Source organism: Triticum aestivum, chromosome 5B, assembly GCF_018294505.1.
Source record: "Triticum aestivum cultivar Chinese Spring chromosome 5B, IWGSC CS RefSeq v2.1, whole genome shotgun sequence".
Classification (NCBI taxonomy): Eukaryota; Viridiplantae; Streptophyta; class Magnoliopsida; order Poales; family Poaceae; genus Triticum; species Triticum aestivum.
This window is the reverse complement of record NC_057807.1, coordinates 14,442,142-14,459,449: the sequence shown is the minus strand read 5'-3', so window position 1 is coordinate 14,459,449 and position 17,308 is coordinate 14,442,142. Positions and strand designations below refer to the sequence as shown.

The 17,308-nt window shown below is 43.6% G+C and overlaps 1 protein-coding gene across 1 annotated transcript; it reads left to right on the top strand.

The window, feature by feature from the left end:
• The first annotated feature begins 13,151 nt into the window (after positions 1-13,151).
• On the top strand, positions 13,152-16,737 carry LOC123115452 (uncharacterized). The gene is made up of 3 exons (XM_044536610.1): positions 13,152-13,330; positions 13,448-13,501; positions 15,277-16,737. Exons 2-3 carry the CDS (start codon positions 13,490-13,492, stop codon positions 16,615-16,617), a joined length of 1,353 nt encoding a protein of 450 aa, XP_044392545.1. The 5' UTR covers positions 13,152-13,330; positions 13,448-13,489; the 3' UTR covers positions 16,618-16,737.
• The last annotated feature ends 571 nt before the right edge of the window (positions 16,738-17,308 follow it).

Sequence of the window (17,308 nt, the reverse complement as noted above, 5' to 3'; positions counted from 1 at the left end):
AGCTCCTCCACCGCCACACTAGGATGTTGTGGTCTCTTTTGGTTTCATCATCGCGAGCCTGCGTGCGTTCGGCCGGACATGGCTTCGAACCCAGACTTTGATCTCCTCGCCTAGCCTTGCTTGATCTTTTGAGGGTGTTCATCGTCTTGTAAGACTCAGTTTGTGTACGTTGCCTGTTGTGGGCTTTATACAGTTAAAGCCGGACGCTCCTAGCGTCTACGATTCTAAAAAAATGCCACGCGACACACTTAATCTGAGTTCTCACTTGCCCATAAAAGGATGTAGGTAAGACAAATGGAGCTTCAGGCTTTAAATCTCGCTCCTACATTTGTCATTCTTGAGCTCTAGCACTAAAAAATAGAGTCCCAAAACATCTCAAAATTTCCTCGTCCTCCTCCCATCTTCAAGAGATGGTTTGTCAAGGTACTCTTCCTGCGGCGGCGAAGGCCATGAAGGGCAGCCAAAAGGCTGCCGCTAGAAGCTAGAAGGAGGTCGGAGAAGGCTAGAAGGCGACGAGCATGAGGGGGTAATAGCCATGGTAAGCAGTATTCGGGGCGCCAAGTGGTTAGACAAGAAATTTATCATTGGGCAACTGATATGGATGGCATGTCATTGGGGGACCGATAAGGGACCACCTCTGCTTTCCCGGCTGCCCCTCTAGAAAGCTTAACAACTAGAACTCCAAGAAAACCACCTAGGCTAGGAGGAGGACTTATCCGAGCTATTTAAGAGGATGAGGTTTTTCATTGGGGGTAGCATTACTTTAATTAACATGATGCACACTTTGATCCATCGCCCCTTCAAACCCGTCCTCACCCAATGTGGAAGTTCATCACGGAAGATGATGTGACCTTGGTCCACCGAGGCTTATACGGGAAGAGAGATCTTGGGGGAGGTAGGCCCTCCTCTTCACAACCAAGGACCAGACCTTTAGGGTCGAGGGGGTACGATGTCTCCTACAAGGCTGAGTGCTGGCCTACCAATGTTTGATATCCTATTTTTGCCTTTAAAGTTAGTTGTTTTGTGATGCCAGGCTAACGGATTTCCTTTTCCTCATCCTGTTCTAGGAATGGTAGGACTTCTCTGCCAGCATCATATCGCCGGCACGCAAGCCCGAGGAGCCATTGGGCTTGAGCTTGGCAGATCTGCTGATCGTCAACCATATCGTGGCTTCAGTCAAGGCCAAACGTACCAAAGCCTCTATGGGTGTGGCCACCCAAGGCAATGCCTCTGAGCGCCCCATCCAAAGCAATCAGAGCTCGGAGGCCATATAGATACGTTGAAGATGTATCAGTGTGCGATAGCGGGGTCCATCCCACACGACCCAGAAAACCATCGGCGATGAAGGCTCTGGTCACACACTCTTGGCTAATATGCTTGTGTGTGATCGGGCCGGGGGTGCTAATGCAGACATTTCATCGGACAAGCCGTTTGAGATATTCTTGCCATCCCACACATTAATGACAGAACAAATGTTTGTGTTGTCAGACCACATCACATAGAGCTTTTTGTATAGCCTCGTGTCTGATAGGTGGAGCGATCATGGATGTGCTGCCTTTGTTAAGTGTTTGCATTATTCAAGTATATCACACACGGTTCGGTGAAGAAAACTGTATGACATCGAGCTATCGATCACACACACTTTTACAAATAGAAACGTTTGCAACGTGTCAAGACACATTTAGCATGTTTATTTGTTCACTATTAATACTCCCAGTATTACGAAAATTCACATTTCATATGAAACAATTGTTTACCACTTTCATATCAGGCACACAATTATATTTTAACATCACAGTACGACATCTATGTCACAAAAACATAGTAGACCATATAGCTAGTTCACCTTCATAAGCGCAAAGTATGTTAGGCACAATACTAGATCAATATATTCACTAATTTCCCTGTTTGTTGGTGGATGTGTGGATGATCAGCCAAATTCGTGTTCTCCAGATCTGCTTTCAGTTTAGTTAGAGCATGCTTAGTACTACCCAACTGGGAAAGGGCATCCTCCTTGTGAAACACCACTTCAGCAAAGTTTAATTTTAACAGTCTGAACTCATTCCCCATCTTTCTCTTTTCCCCGTATCTTGAAATATTCTTCAGCATTCACAACTTATTTCTCTAAGCGTATCTCTATTCCCTTCCTCATACGTGCTTCAAAGCTTTGCTATGCACATCTTCAAAGACCGTGGCCACTCTTGATGAACCCACTCCTTGTAAGAACACTTCTGTGGTAATATTTCAAACTAAATCAGCTACAAGTAGAAAAAATGGGCTAGGAACTTAGAAAATTACCACATACATATATTGAAAAAATTAAGAAACACATTAATTATGACATATGTTCTCAAAACGTTCAATGTGATGATGAATTAATTGCTATTGAGGCAACCACCAAATTCAGGAACATCACAAGCTAAAATTAACTGCAACCACGCTGCAAGTTCTTAGTCATGTATAATAGCAAATTGACCATTTTATGAGGAAGCTAAATATAACTGGAATAGTACAATGATATTGTTGGAATTACATCAAATGAATACTAACAGGTATGTACATGCACAGATTCAATAACATAGAACTAATAGTACTAAGGTCTAAGGCCCCCCGTTATGTAGGCCAAAACATGTGCCAAATCAACTTTTGCCACATTTCGCACGGGTGTCCTGCACTATCGTGCCGATGCCAGAGGAACAATTCAGGCAACCGGAGCACCTGCTTGCTCCGAGGCCCAGTTCCTGTGTGCCATAACATATTAATATTTTCCTGCTAGACTTTTTCGACTTGTGGAGCAAAGTTGGCTGCAGAAACTTCTCAACCGGTGTCAAATAATTTTCTCAGAGCACCGCTGATGACATAGCAACATTTTTAGATACTAGGTAGAGTTGTGACAGTGTCTCAATGACATCCATAATAACATAGCACAATGACATTGTCCGAATCACATCTAACAAATGATTTCTAACAAGTGGGGCTTACCTTCTCTGCACCTGCCAGAAACTTCCTGCCACTATTCACAGATTCAATAGCCACTAACTTCACGCATGAAGATTTATGCTGACAACGAGTAGGCAAGATATTCAGCTACACAGCTCCATTCCTTGCAAGTGGTGGTCCTAGTGACCTATAATAGGAAGAAATGTCTCAAATCAGCCGCCAGGTAAAATTCCTCGATTCCAAATCATGACCCTAAGCCTACGGGGGTGAGAGAGAGGAGAGAGGCATATCCGGCTAGTGACGGAGTAGTCGCTATCGGAGCAGGAACCGCTGGAGAGGTCATTCTAGCCGACACATCAAAGCATTTGCCGCAGCGTGAACCTGCCCTCATGACTAAACCCACTAACCAAAGAATAACCAAGATAATTCTCCCAAGTGGGAAAAACTACTCCATGGACGTCATCATCCAAACAAAGATCACTTGGACCTCGGATTTACTGTGGATTAGGCGGCAAGTAGGCAAGAACCGCTCCGATGACACCTTCAACAAGGTAACAATGCCCAAAGGCATCACCATTCTTGGCCAAGAAAAAAAATTCCGAGCATGGTTTTCTCCATGCATCTTGCCGAGGCCTAACAATTTCTCTTGCAACGCACTGACCGGGATTGAACCACAATAATGCCACGTGCATGTTGGGGAACGTAGCAGAAATTCAAAATTTTCCTACGAGTCACCAAGATCTATCTATGGAGAGACTAGCAACGAGGGGAAGGAGAGTGCATCTACATACCCTTGTAGATCGCTAAGCGGAAGCGTTCAAGAGAACAGGGTTGAAGGAGTTGTACTCGTCGTGATCCAAATCACCGGAGATTCTAGTGCCGAACGGACGGCACCTCCGCGTTCAACACACGTACAGCCCGGTGACGTCTCCCATGCCTTGATCCAGCAAGGAGAGAGGGAGAGGTTGATGAAGACTCCATCTAGCAGCAGCACAACGGCATGGTGGTGGTGGAGGAGCGTGGCAATCCCGCAGGGCTTCGCCAAGCACCGCGGGAGAGGAGGAGGACTTGGGAGAGGGGGAGGGCTGCGCCAGGGGAAGGGTGAAGCTCCCATGCGCCTCCCCACTATATATAGGGGTGGAGAGGGCTGGTTTCTTGCCCTCCAAGTCCATTGGGGCGTTGGCAAAGGTGGGAGGAAAGAAATCCCATCATTTCCTTCCCCACCGATTGTTATCCCCCCTTTTTTAGGGATCTTTATCTTATCCCTTCGGGATATGATCTTATTCCTTCTAAGGGGGGATCTTGGTGCGCCTTGACCAGGGGTGTGGGGCCTTGCCCCCACTACCCACGTTCATGTGGGTGCCCCCATGCATGTGGGCCCCACTCCGGAACCTTCTAGAACCTTCCCGATACAATGCCAAAAAATCCCGAACATTTTCCGGTTGCCAAAATCGGACTTCCCATATATAAATCTTTACCTCTAGACCATTCCGGAACTCCTCGTGATGTCCGGGATCTCATCCGGGACACCGAACAACATTCAGTAACTGCACACTAATTCCCATAACAACTCTAGCGTCACCGAACCTTAAGTGTGTAGACCCTACGGGTTCGGGAATCATGCAGACATGACCGAGACAGCTCTCTGCCAATAACCAACAGCGGGATCTGGATACCCATGTTGGATCCCACATGTTCCACGATGACCTCATCGGATGAACCACGATGTCAAGGATTGAAGCAATCCCGTATACAATTCCCTTTGTCTAGCGGTATAGTACTTGCCCGAGATTCGATCATCGGTATCCTGATACCTTGTTCAATCTCGTTACCGGCAAGTCTCTTTACTCGTTCCTTAACACATCATCCCGTGATCAACCCCTTGGTCACATTGTGCATATTATGATGATGTCCTACCGAGTGGTCCCAGAGATACCTGTCCGTCACACGGAGTGACAAATCCCAGTCTCGATTCATGCCAACCCAACAGACACTTTCGGAGATACCCGTAGTGCACCTTTATAGCCAACCAGTTACATTGTGACGTTTGTTACACCCAAAGCATTCCTACTGTATCCGGGAGTTGCACAATCTCATGGTCTAAGGAAATGATACTTGACATTAGAAAAGCTTTAGCATACGAACTACACGATCTTTGTGCTAGGCTTAGGATTGGGTCTTGTCCATCACATCATTCTCCTAATGATGTGATCCCGTTATCAACGACATCCAATGTCCATGGTCAGGAAACCGTAACCATCTATTGATCAATGAGCTAGTCAACTAGAGGCTTACTAGGGACATGGTGTTGTCTATGTATCCACACATGTATCTGAGTTTCCTATCAATACAATTATAGCATGGATAATAAAAGATTATCATGAACAAGGAAATATAGTAATAATAACTAATTTATTATTGCCTCTAGGGCATATTCCAACAGTCTCCCACTTGCACTAGAGTCAATAATCTAGTTCACATCACCATGTGATTAACACTCATAGGTCACATCGCCATGTGACCAACATCCAAAGAGTTTACTAGTGTCTAAACTAGTTCACATCATCGTGTGACTAAGACTCAATGAGTTCTGGGGTTTGATCATGTTTTGCTTGTGAGAGAGGTTTTAGTCAACGGGTCTGTAACATTCAGATCCGTATGTACTTCACAAATCTCTAGGTCATATTGTAAATGTTGCTTCCACGCTCCACTTGGAGCTATTCCAAATGGTTGCTCTACTATACGTATCCGTTTTGCTACTCAGAGTCATTCGGACAGATGTTAAAGCTTGCATCAACGTAACCTTTACGCTGAACTCTTTATCACCTCCATAATTGAGCAACATATCCTTATTCCTTTAAGGATAATTTTGACCGCTATCTGGTGATCCACTCCTTGATCACCTTTGTACCCTCTTGCCAGATATGTAGCAAGGCACACATCAGGTGCGGTACACAACATAGCATACTGTAGAGCCTACGTCTAAAGCATAGGGGACGACCTTCGTCCTTTCTCTCTTTTCTGCCGTGGTCTAGCTTTAAATCTTAACTTCATACCTTACAACTCAGGCAAGAACTCCTTCTTTGACTGATCCTATCTTGAACACCTTCAAGATCATGTCAAGGTATGTGCTCATTTGAAAGTATTATTAAGCATTTTGATCTATTCTTAGATCTTGATGCTCAATGTTCAAGTAGCTTAATCCAGGTTTTCTATTGAAAAACACCTTTCAAATAACCCTATATGCTTTCCAGAAATTCTACATCATTTCTGATCAACAATATGTCAACAACATATACTCATCAGAAATTCTATAGTGCTCCCACTCACTTCTTTGGAAATACAAGTTTCTCATAAACTTTGTATAAACCCAAAATCTTTGATCATCTTATCAAAGTGCATGTTCCAACTCCGAGATGCTTACTCCAGTCCATGGAAGGATCGCTGGAGCTAGCATACCTTTTAGCATCCTTAGGATCGACAAAATCTTTCTGATTGTATCACATACAACCTTTCCTTACGAAAACTGGTAAGGAAACTCGTTTTTGACATCCATCTGCCAGATTTCATAAATGCAGCTAATGCTAACATGATTCCGACGGACTTAAGCATCGCTACGGATGAGAAAATCTCATCGTAGTCAACTCCTTGAACTTGTGAAAAACTCTTCGCCACAAGTCGAGCTTCATAGATGGTGACATTACCATCCACGTCCGTCTTCTTCTTAAAGATCCATTTATCTCAATGGCTTGCCGATCATCGGGCAAGTCCATCAAAGTCCACGCTTTGTTCTGATACATGGATCCTATCTCGGATTTCATGGCTTCTAACCATTTGTCAGAATTTGGGCCCACCATCGCTTCTCCATGGCTCGTAGGTTCATTGTTGTCTAGCAACATGACCTTCAAGACAGGATTACTGTACCACTCTGAAGTAGTACGCATCCTTGTCACCCTACGAGGTACGCTAGTGACTTGATCCAAAACTTCATGATCACTATCATAAGCTTCTACTTCAATTGCTGTAGGCGCCACAGGAACAACTTCATGTTCCCTACTACACACTTGTTGAAGTGACGGTTCAATAACCTCATCAAGTCTCCACCATCCTCCCACTCAATTCTCGAGACAAACCTTTCCTCAAGAAAGGACCCGATTCAAGAAACAATCCCTATTGCTTTCGTATCTAAATTAGGAGGTATACCCAACTGTTTTGGGTGTCCTATGAAGATGCATTTTATCCGCTTTGGGTTTGAGCTTATCAACCTGAAACTTTTTCACATAAGCGTCGCAGCCCCAAACTTTTAAGAAACGACAACTTATGTTTCTCCAAACCATAGTTCAAATGGTGTCGTCTCAACGGAATTACGTGGTGCCCTATAAAGTGATTGTGGTTGTCTCTAATGCCTAACCCATGAATGATAGTGGTAATTCGACAAGAGACATCATGGTACGCACCATATCCAATAGGGTGCAACTATGATGTTCGGGCACACCATCACACTATGGTGTTCCAGGCGGTATTAATTGTGAAACAATTTCCACACTGTCTTAATTGCGTGCCAAAGCTTGTAACTCAGATACTCATCTCTATGATCATATCATAGACATTTTATCCTCTTGTCACAATGATCTTCAACTTCACTCTGAAATTACTTGAACCATTCAATAATTCAGACTTGTGTTTCATCAAGTAAATATACTCAACATCTACTTGAATCATCTGTGAAGTAAGAACATAACGATATTCACTGCATGCCTTAGCACTCATTGGACTGCACACATCAAAATGTGTTACTTCCAACAAGTTGCTATCTTGTTCCATCTTACTGAAAATGAGGCTTTTCTGTCATCTTGCCCATGTGGTATGATTTGCATATCTCAAGTGATTCAAAATCAAGTGAGTCCAAACGATCCATCTGCATGGAGTTTCTTCATGCGTATACACCAATAGACATGGTCCGCATGTCTCAAACTTTTCAAAAATGAGTGAGTCCAAAGATCCATCAACATGGAGCTTCTTCATGCGTTTTATACCAATATGACTTACATGGCAGTGCCACAAGTAAGTGGTACTATCATTACTATCTTATATCTTTTGGCATGAAAGTGTGTATCACTACGATCGAGATTCAATAAACCATTCCTTTAGGTGCAAGACCATTGAAGGTATTATTCAAATAAATAGAGTAACCATTATTCTCCTTAAATGAATAACCGTATTGCGATAGACATAATCCAATCATGTATATGCTCAACGCAAACACCAAATAACAATTATTTAGGTTTAACACCAATCTCGATGGTAGAGGGAGCGTGCGATGCTTGATCACATCAAGCTTGGAAAAACTTCCAACACATATTGCCAGCTCACCTTTAGCTAGTCTCCGTTTACTCCACAGCCTTTCATTTCGAGTTACTAACACTTAGCAACCGAACCGGTATCTAATACCCTGGTGCTACTAGGAGTACTAGTAAAGTACACACTAACATAATGTATATCTAATATACTTCTATCGACCTTGCCAGCCTTCTCATCTACTAAGTATCTAGGGTAATTCTGCTTCAGTGGTCGTTCCCCTTATTACATAAGCACTTAGTCTCGGTTTGGGTTCAACCTTTGGTTTCTTCACTAGAGCAGCATCTGATTTGCCATTTCATGAAGTATCCCTTCTTGCCCTTGCCCTCCTTGAAACTAGTGGTTTCACCAACCATCAACAATTGATGTTCCTTCTTGATTTCTACTTTCGCGGTGTCAAACATCGCGAATACCTCAAGGATCATCATATCTATCCCTGATATGTTATAGTTCATCACGAAGCTCTAGCAGCTTGGTGGTAATGACTTTGGAGAAACATCACTATCTCATCTGGAAGATCAAATCCCACTCGATTCAACTAATTGTTGCACTCAGACAATCTGAGCACAAGCTCAATGATTGAGCTTTTCTCCCTTAGTTTGCAGTCTAAGAAAATCGTCGGAGGTCTTATACCTCTTGACATGGGCACGAGCCTGAAATCCCAATTTCAGCCCTCGAAACATCTCATATGTTCTGCGACGTTTCAAAAAACGTCTTTGGTGCCTCAACTCTAAACCGTTTAACTGAACTATCATGTAGTTATCAAAACATGTATGTCCGATGTTCGCAACATCCACAAACGACGTTTGGGGTTCAGCACACTGAGCGGTGCATTAACGACATAAGCTTTCTACTGATCGCATAATCGCTACAGTCAACCTTCAACTATTTTTCTCTAGGAACATATCTAAAACAGTAGAACTATAGCGCGAGCTATGACATAATTTGCAAGAATCTTTTGACTATGTTCAGGATAATTAAGTTCATCTTATGAACTCCCACTCAAATAGACATCCCTCTAGTCATCTATGTGATTACATGATCCGAGTCAACTAGGCCGTATCCGATCATCACGTGAGACGGACTAGTCATCATCGGTGAACATCTTCATGTTGATCGTATCTACTATACGACTCATGCTCGACCTTTCAGTCTCTTGTGTTCCGAGGCCATGTCTGTACATGCTAGGCTCGTCAAGTCAACCTAAGTGTTTCGCGTGTGTAAATCTGGCTTACACCCGTTGTATGTGAACGTAAGAATCTATCACACCCGATCATCACGTGGTGCTTCGAAACGACGAACTTTCGCAACGGTGCACAGTTAGGGGGAACACTTTCTTGAAATTTTAATGAGGGATCATCTTATTTACTACCGTCGTTCTAAGCAAATAAGATGCATAAACATGATAAACATCACATGCAATCAAATAGTGACATGATATGGCCAATATCATTTTGCTCCTTTTGATCTCCATCTTCGGGGCTCCATGATCATCATCGTCACCGGCATGACACCATGATCTCCATCATCATGATCTCCATCATCGTGTCTTCATGAAGTTGTCTCGCCAACTATTACTTCTACTACTATGTCTACCGGTTAGCAATAAAGTAAAGTAATTACATGGCGTTGTTTAATGACACGCAGGTCATACAATAAATAAAGACAACTCCTATGGCTCCTGCCGGTTGTCATACTCATCGACATGCAAGTCATGATTCCTATTACAAGAACATGATCAATCTCATACGCACATCACATATCATTCATCACATTCTTCTTGGGCATATCACATCACATAGCATACCCTGCAAAAACAAGTTATACATCCTCTAATTGTTGTTTGCATGTTTTACGTGGCTGCTATGGGTTTCTAGCAAGAACGTTTCTTACCTACGCAAAACCACAACTTGATATGCCAATTTCTATTTACCCTTCATAAGGACCCTTTTCATCGAATCCGTTCCGACTAAAGTGGGAGAGATTGGCACCCGCTAGCCACCTTATGCACTGAGTGCATGTCAGTCGGTGGAACCTGTCTCACGTAAGTGTACGTGTAAGGTCGGTCCGGGCCGTTTCATCCCACAATACCGTCGAAACAAGATTGGACTAGTAATGGTAAGCATATTGAACAAAATCAACGCCCACAACTACTTTGTGTTCTACTTATGCAAAGAATCTACGCAATAGACCTATCTCTGATACCACTGTTGTGGAACGTAGCAGAAATTCAAAATTTTCCTACGAGTCACCAAGATCTATCTATGGAGAGACTAGCAACGAGGGGAAGGAGAGTGCATCTACATACCCTTGTAGATTGCTAAGCGGAAGCGTTCAAGAGAACGGGGTTGAAGGAGTTGTACTCGTCGTGATCCAAATCACCGGAGATTCTAGTGCCGAACGGACGGCACCTCCGCGTTCAAAACACGTACAGCCCGGTGACGTCTCCCATGCCTTGATCCAACAAGGAGAGAGGGAGAGGTTGATGAAGACTCCATCCAGCAGCAGCACGACGGCATGGTGGTGGTGGAGGAGCGTGGCAATCCCGCAGGGCTTCGCCAAGCACCGCGGGAGAGGAGGAGGACTTGGGAGAGGGGGAGGGCTGCGCCAGGGGAAGGGTAAAGCTCCCATGCGCCTCCCCACTATATATAGGGGTGGAGAGGGCTGGTTTCTTGCCCTCCAAGTTCATTGGGGCGTTGGCAAAGGTGGGAGGAAAGAAATCCCATCATTTCCTTCCCCACCGATTGTTATCCCCCTTTTTTAGGGATCTTGATCTTATCCCTTCGGGATATGATCTTATTCCTTCTAAGGGGGGATCTTGGTGCGCCTTGACCAGGGGTGTGGGGCCTTGCCCCCACTACCCACGTTCATGTGGGTCCCCCCATGCAGGTAGGCCCCACTCCAGAACCATCTAGAACCTTCCCGGTACAATGCCAAAAAATCCCGAACATTTTCCGGTGGCCGAAATCGGACTTCCCATATATAAATCTTTACCTCCGGACCATTCCGGAACTCCTCGTGACGTCCGGGATCTCATCCGGGACTCCGAACAACATTCAGTAACTGCACACTAATTCCCATAACAACTCTAACGTCACAGAACCTTAAGTGTGTAGACCCTACGGGTTCGGGAATCATGCAGACATGACCGAGACAGCTCTCTGGCCAATAACCAACAGCGGGATCTGGATACCCATGTTGGCTCCCACATGTTCCATGATGATCTCATCGGATGAACCACGATGTCAAGGATTCAAGCAATCCCGTATACAATTCCCTTTGTCTAGCGGTATAGTACTTGCCCGAGATTCGATCGTCGGTATCCCGATACCTTGTTCAATCTCGTTACTGGCAAGTCTCTTTACTCGTTTCTTAACACATCATCCCGTGATCAACCCCTTGGTCACATTGTGCACATTTTGATGATGTCCTACCGAGTGGGCCCAGAGATACCTGTCCGTCACACGGAGTGACAAATCCCAGTCTCGATTCGTGCCAACCCAACAGACACTTTCGGAGATACCCGTAGTGCACCTTTATAGCCACCCAGTTACGTTGTGACGTTTGGTACACCCAAAGCATTCCTATGGTATCCGGGAGTTGCACAATCTCATGGTCTAAGGAAATGATACTTGACATTAGAAAAGCTTTAGCATACGAACTACACGATCTTTGTGCTAGGCTTAGGATTGGGTCTTGTCCATCACATCATTCTCGTAATGATGTGATCCCGTTATCAACGACATCCAATGTCTATGGTCAGGAAACCGTAACCATCTATTGATCAACGAGCTAGTCAGCTAGAGGCTTACTAGGGACATGGTGTTGTCTATGTATCCACACATGTATCTGAGTTTTCTATCAATACAATTATAGCATGGATAATAGAAAATTATCATGAACAAGGAAATATAGTAATAATAACTAATTTATTATTGCCTCTAAGGCATATTCCAACAGTGCAGTGGATGAGCCACAAGTCGTGGACGTGCCACCCACCGCCACGCGCTAGACGAATGCTCGACGAGCCCGTGAACCCCCAGTCAGACCCTGGGCACAACCCCAATTAATTGACTTGTGTTCTCTATTTGGGTCCATAAGAGGAGTGGTCTTTTGTCGACCGGTAAGGGCATGTACAATGGCTGATACGACAGTCTTATCTTAAGTCTTGCATGTAGTTTAGAGATGACAAAAAATATGTCTACAATTGGTTATATCTTAGGCTTATCTTCAATAACTAGTCACTCCTTAAAACATAAAACATGGTAAGACAAATTGTGCTAAGAGATCATCTCTTGTCTTATTTTAAATAAGAGAAGACAAGGTTTTTCTTATGAGTTCTCTCTCCTCCACCTCATCATTTATCCTAGGTGGCACTCCTAAGATATCCCCATTGTACATGCCTAACGGACCAAACTCTTTCTCACATAGTAATGTGGGACCAAATTTCTCACCACTTATCAAGCATGAGTGGGCCTTTAAAAAATTCTACAATTATTGCTAAGCTAAATGGGCCTAGCCCAATAACTGTAAAAATCCTTCACTCACTCCGGCGATATTCTGTGCTCATGTACTGACATTGACAAGGGGTCGGTCGGTCAACTGCATCTAGAATTAGTACCACGTACCCCTAAAAAAACTGGCATTACTGCGTTGACGACGGGTACCAGTCTTCTAGGGGCAATATACCCCGTCTTCCACTGACATTGACAAGGGGTCGGTCGATCAACTGCATCTAGAATTACCGAGTAGCACTAGAAAAACAGGGATTCCCGTGTCGACGACGGGAACCAGTCTTCTACGGACAATATACCCCGTCTTCCACGGGCAATATACTTTTCAACTGAGGTGACCTGGGGTCGGTCCAAGTCTCTGGGCTGCTTCCTGGTTCCGCGTGATTTGAATCCACCGAGTACTAGTTTAAGAATGCTCGAGTGTCCCAAGCCTCAAACACTCACTGGCAATCGTCTCGCTAGCTTCACTTTTAAGCTGCAGCTAGCCATCTTAGTATATCAGCTCCAACTGGAAACGCGTAAGCTCAATTCTAGCTAGCTTGGCCTATTGTTTTTGTTTGTACTCATTCGTTCTCTTCTTTAGAGAATACTCATTCATTCTTAGTCTGAAGAAATGGAACATGGTCTCTTTGCAGGGACTTAACCAGCTCGAGTATCTTCCGCGCGACCCTCCGGCGATGGCACAGATGGTACGCACCCCCCCTCTCGGACAAACACACACCGTTTTGTTTGTTTACTACTCCCTCTGTCCCATAATACAAGAACGTTTTTGACACTATGCTAGTGTTAAAAACGTTCTTATGTTTTGAGACGGAGAAAGTAATAGTTCGATTGATCATTCATTCGGCCGCATGCAACCAAACAGCTATATACTATTACCTCCGTCCAAATAATTGTCTTATATTATCTGGATACTTATACCTAACACTAAAATGTGTCAGTGTCTAGGTATATTCATATCTAAACAAATAGAAGACAACTAATTCATGACGAATGGGAGTATATGTTACTCCCTTCGGTCCTAAATAAATGTCTTTTTAGATATTCTGATACGGACTACATATGAAGCAGATGGATGAAACTATATTCTAAAATATGTCTATATACATCCATATGTAGTCACTATTGAAATCTCTAAAAAGATTTACGGATGGAGTATATTGCTTGTAGTACTATTGTGATGCACGCAAACATGAGAAGTACTAAAACTGGTAGGATCAGTCGTTCCGTTAGATATATGTCTAGGTTGAACACGACGGTCTAAACGTGCCTTCTTTCAAAGAAAAAAATCTTTAAAAAAATGGTCGTTACACTTTTTCTTTGCAAGGAAAACACCTATCCCCATCTATAAAACACGGCAGCTCCACCCTAATTAGGCAAAAGCAGTGGCTGCTATATGCTATCACACGTGCCCCTATGAACGCAGGAACTCATATCCTGCCTCTATAAGCACCTTCACGATACTGAGCTGCCACAACGTCATGAGATTGACAAAGTCACCACAAGCGCTCCTTCCTTGACAGGGACGCCAGCTCCCACTGTACGTACACTTGTGGATGTTAGACTAAATCCAGGAAAATGCGAGAACCTTGGAGGGCCGGTTCCACCAAAATGAATCTAACTATCTGAGCTACCCTTATTTCAGTAGTTTTTCTCATATTGGTAGTGTGCCCCACATCTTCGCCTAGTAGATCCCCATCTTTTTCGGTTTACAAGTAATTTTGGACACCACCTAGTGACATTTTGACCATTAGTTTTAAATGTAAATAGTTGCACATTATGAAACCATGTCTCGATATGATTTAATTTTTTGTTGAAGTTTTTGTATATTGGTTGTTATTCGTACTCCCTCTATATTAACTGTGCTGCCTATGGATTTTGTATGAAATCAAGCTTCATAAACTTTAACCAAACTAATAAGAACAAATTTCAACATCTACAACATCAAACCACCCTCATTTGACCGTGATGAATTATATCTAAGAATTGTATCAAAGTTAGAAAGTTTGATTTTGGACAAAATCTATGTGCACAACATTGTAAAACCAAGGTGGTATATTGGTAGACAACGCTAAAAGAAAGTTTACTGCTAGATATAAATACTAAAAGGAGTTCTATTTTCAAACGTGTGGAGCAGGGTCATCGTACTTTCTTGCATTTACATTATGCGTGTGTTGACTGAACAATCATCCTATAATAAGTACTCCCTCCAGTTCAAAATATAAGATATATATTTGTTTGTTAACGTAACCCTTCTACAAATAATGGCTATATTAATATAGGGTTTATATGGCATAAAATTATGATTATGAGCATCAATCAAGTAATTAACATCAATCATGTATGACATAAACCATAGTTCTTGAATACTAATTGAGTAATTCTTGATCAAAATTTTGTGTTAATGATACAATATATGATTTTTGTTTTCGGATGGATGTAATATTAATTAATTAATATTTAGGTTGAATTGACGAGCCGTTGCCTTGCTTTGGCGGAAGGAGTGGTAACTATGGTGTGCCCGGTGCTCCTGGCGCTGGCTATCAAGAAGATCAACTGGAAAGGCAAGGTGGAAGAGCCAGTTGTTCCAATGGCTACGCTCCTCATTGCCAGTGTGACTCTCATCACCGGGATCTTCCCGTTGCTTGCATGTTGTGTCTCAAAGTTTTTCCCGAATATGTCTAAAAGACGCACCCGTGTGACCAGCAGTGTGGCTGCATACTTGTCCTCTATTTGCCTCATCCTACTCGCCTGCTTTATCTCGGGAAGAATCTTACCTCTGAAATATGTGGTCGCCATCGGCGGGGCCGTCATTCTAGTTGCCATCGGGGTTCTCTTAATCCTGCGCTCCTGTGCCAATGCATCGCAGCCGAACACGATTACTCCAAGTCCCACGGGGGAAGCAGAGGAAATAAACAAGGAGCTGGGCACCAAGGAAGCAGAGAGAATAAACAAGGAAGCAGAGAGAATAAAAAAGGAGGCAGATGAGAGAAGAAAGGAGATCCACGATATACTGGACAAGACACACGAGTTCATGTCCGGTGTCACCGGAATTCTGTTCCTGGGCTTGGAAGGTTTGGCACTGGAAGGTCTCATCAGCACATGCCATGGGATACCCGATGCTGTCCGGAGACCAGTCATGTTCAGCTTCATCTTCTGCGCCATCGGTGTGTCCCTAATGTTCCTCACCATGATCTATCCTCTTACGGTCACAACAGAAAAGGCAAGCATTGTACGTATGACCTTCGGCTTTGACCTTCTCATGACTGGTGGTACCGTTGCAATACTGACCATCATTATGGAGAAACTCATGGGACATAAAGGGCTTCTGCTCTTAAGCTCCCCAGCCCTAATCTTATTTCACGTGGTGTACCGACTCGTGATCAAACCGAGAGTCGCACTGGGTAAACAACAATCACAAACGACTCTCCCAATCTCCGACGGATCCACGCCTTCTTCTCTGGGATCCCCCCTCCCCCCCACCGGCGACAAGCAACAAGAGGCTAAAGCGGCGCCGCTTGGACTGACCAAGGTTACGTTTGCCGGGTTCTGGGCCATGTCGGTGACAACCATCAGCACTGGTTCCCACAACCACTGGTTCCTGATATTTGCAGCGACAGCTATTGCTTCTGGTCTCTTTTGGAGGCTCCTCACGCACAGCAAAAATAAGGACACGGTGGAAACTGCCAATGTTGCTTCCTTCTTCACTCATTTATGCATTGCAGTTGCTACGGTCCTATTCACGGTAATGGCATGGGAGGCCGCCAATAAATTGCAAGTGAACACGTGTGCAAGCCGGCAGTGAACGAGATTCAAGTGTCACCCTCCTACTGCATGTCACAAAAATTCACGTTCAGCATATGTGGTGTTAACGCCGGAGTATCGTACTTATTGTATATCAGGTGTTTATGGATAATAATAAAAAGAGAATATTCCAGAAAATTGACGTTTCCACTCAACAAAAAGTTACAGGTAGACTCATCTTCTATAATATAAGTATAATATCATACATTTGGGATTTTTCTTTCTCCGCTGTTAAATCATATATAGCACCTGTGAGCAAAGAGGGGCAGCGGAAGCGACCAAAACCGCGAGTTAGTTCTTCATAAGCATTTCATCAAAAAACATTGTGTGCATGTAGGAAATCTGAATCATATCATGAAATCCACAAGCACCAAACTATCCAATGTTTACCATAATAATATACTTGCAAGAACAGTTCACTACGACATCAATACCCTAATATTATCACCAATATATCAAAGAACTAATGTGTATGCCATGTCTTCAATGTGAACACAACCAAACCATACCAAAATTGAACAATAGGCACAAATAGCAAGCAAGCATTTGAGCAGCAACCAATACAACAAGAGAAACATCAAATCAAGGGGAGACAGAAGGATTTATGTGGACACCCCTTGCACTTCAAAGGCATGCATATGAAGCGGGGGTCGAAGGGGATGGCGAACCATTGGTCACTCATTCAAATGGCG